Source organism: Psammomys obesus, unplaced genomic scaffold, assembly GCF_907164565.1.
Source record: "Psammomys obesus unplaced genomic scaffold, mPsaObe1.curated_primary_1811, whole genome shotgun sequence".
In the NCBI taxonomy this organism is placed as follows: Eukaryota; Metazoa; Chordata; class Mammalia; order Rodentia; family Muridae; genus Psammomys; species Psammomys obesus.
The window spans coordinates 18077090-18079658 of record NW_026596046.1 but is presented as its reverse complement, the minus strand read 5'-3'; the positions used below and the strand labels follow the sequence as shown (position 1 = coordinate 18079658).

The 2569-nt window shown below is 49.3% G+C and overlaps 1 protein-coding gene across 4 annotated transcripts in view; it reads left to right on the top strand.

Moving 5' to 3' along the window:
• The window catches only part of Arpin (actin related protein 2/3 complex inhibitor), a 12902-nt gene that overhangs the window by 3529 nt on the left and 6804 nt on the right, over window positions 1–2569 (top strand). For 2 of the 4 annotated variants that reach the window (XM_055623654.1, XM_055623655.1), the window contains one exon: window positions 251–358. The exons of the other annotated variants lie outside the window; for them this stretch is intronic. In XM_055623654.1, coding sequence (XP_055479629.1) covers window positions 251–358 — 108 coding nt within the window. The remainder of the gene's footprint in view (window positions 1–250; window positions 359–2569) is intronic. 4 annotated transcript variants of the gene reach the window in all.

Below are 2569 nucleotides of genomic sequence, written 5' to 3'. Positions count from 1 at the left end.
TCCTCCTCCTCCTCCTCCTCCTCCTCCTCCTCCTCCTTCTTCCTTAAAGAGACAGAGTTTCTCTGTATAGTCCTGTCTGTCTTGGAACTCAATCTGTGGACTAGGCTAGCCTTGAACTCAGAGATCCTCCTGCCTCTGCTGGGATTATAGGTGTGCACCACCATGGAAGGCTTCAGCCTGTGCGTTTGTATCACACTCCGTGAGGACATTTTTCATGCCCAAAGATCTTGCCACTCTCTCTGCTTCTTAGGTTGCAAGTCAGCAGGTTGGCACAGGAATGTGGAGACCCCGCCCAGCCTGCCCAGGAGAGCTGCACCAATGTGGAGCTGGCCTGCCTCAGCTGTCCCAGCACAGCCAGGTGTTGACAGACGCCCTCCAAATGTGCCCCTTCTGTCCTTACTCCTGTTGATACACAGGGCAGAAGCCATGTCAGCCACCAGCCTTCAAACCTCTATCTGTTCCCCTCTTCCTCCTCTGGGAAGTGGTGCCCCATGCGGCGTCGCTCCTACCCAATCATTTCTTTTTCTCTCCCATTCTCTCTCTTCCTCTTTCCAGGGTTCCCCCCTCCTTCCAGGGGCCCTTAGCCATTCCCCTTTAATCTTTGTGCCTGATTTCCTACCTTCTGGTGGCCTTCAGTTGACCCCTTGCTAACTCATTTCCAGAAAGACATCTCTGGGGGTATTGTTGCTGCTGCAGACCTTAAAGAATGCCTTCTTACCTACCAAAGAAGGTTCACACTCCCTCGTGGCAATGGAAGGCTCATCTAAAACCCATCTCAGTTGCTTTCCATCCTGTGGTACCAAGGGGCCTCTTAATAGCCTGAATTGCTTAGATGTATGTATGCATGGCCTCTTGACTGGCTCAAGGTTCTTGCTTTTTTTTTTTTTTTTTAAGATAGTGTCATATGTAATCCAGGCTGGCTTTGAACTCACTGTTTGGTAGAGGAAGGCCTTGAATTTCTGATGGTCCTGCCTCTGCCTCTCCAGTGCCGGGATCACAGGTGAATGCCACTATACCAGGCTTATTTAGCAACTGGACATCAAACCCAGGGCTATGCCCAGCAAGCATTTGACAATCTCAGGCCTGTTTCAGGCTTTTAGTGCTCCTCCTACACTCTCATCCCACACCTGAAGGTTGCTCTGCTCTCTTGAGAAGTCGCCTTCTGTGGTTGTCCTAAAAAGAACTATCTGCTTCTTCCATCTTGGCACTGATGCCTTGCCTGCTTCAGTGAGAACAGCTGACCGTTTCTTGCTTTGCAAGGTCACTTCTCTGTCATTGTGTCCCTGGTTCCCTGCAATGTCTCTGAAAGGACACATCTTGCTATTCCCACATGGTGGGGAAACTGAGGCAATGGGAGTTTGGAGTGATCTGCCCCGGTGCTACGTCTGTGGGAGTAGCAGAGTGGCTGCCCAACCTTAGGTCCTTTCAGTGTTCTTTCTGAGGCAGGTTGGCAACATCCATCCTGCCTCCTGGCCTTTGGGGACCTTGGGACTTGGGTTATGGTTACGCCAAGGCTGTGTGGAAGCCTTGAAGTCACGCCTATGTTGCCCTGCCATGGCTTGTGTGGCACGTCATGTGTGACAGATACTCTAGTAAGTATAAGAGTGAGTAAGTATTTAAATGAGGTGTCTGCTCAGCCTACACAGCAGTGTAGGGTGATGGGATTCTGAGGCAGAGGGTGAGGTGGGCAGAGGAAAAGGCCGCAGGGAGAGCCTGGGCTGTGTGTGCGTGTGTGTGTGTGTGTAAACTGAACTTATATTTTCAGTTGGTCGAGCGTTGAGACTCTTAATCTCAGGATCGTGGGTTTGTGCCCCACGTTGGGCACGATATGTAAAAGGACTTTTATTTGCCTGGTTTAGTTGTTCTCTTGGAAGCTTATCCCCTCCTTCTGCTAAGCTGGGCCTAGTCCTGGAAGCTTCTAGCTTTTGTACAATCTAACCTAAGACTAGAACGTTTTCAGCCACTGAGACTGACTGCTTTAATAAAGCTTACCCTTTTGTGTTCTTTCTGAGCTCCAGGCTGTCTGGTTCAGGTCAGCTGTTTTGGCTCAAACTGCTCCCCCAGCTGACTTATTCAACCTGGCTTCTCTCTGGGCCCCTGAATTGCTCTGCTTGCCCTTAAACTAACTCAAGCAATCTGCTCTAACCTCCTGGCTTCTCATTCTCTGGCTCATTCGGTCTTCACCTGAGTTCTCTCTCTCTGCAACCCATCTCTCTGTTACTGTTCCAGTAAAACCCGCCTCCTTTCCTCTCTGTATTGCCCCTAAAGTAGCTTTTCTATCCTCTCTCTTCTCGTGAGAGTAGGGTGTACCCTATTCGTCAACTCTTTCTTTGATTTCTTACTGTTTCTGCCACTCAGTTAGACATCACTTTTCAACATGGGGGCTTCCTTCTACAAACTAACTTTACCTTCATTGTTTGGAATAAAAGGCATGCACCACCACACCTGGACCTAAGCTTTTCTTTACCTGAAATTCAGATCTGCCTGCCTCTATCTCCTGGATTACAGGCATGTTTGTATTCCAGCCGGATCACACAGACCTAAAAGATCTTTGAATGTGATCTCTTGT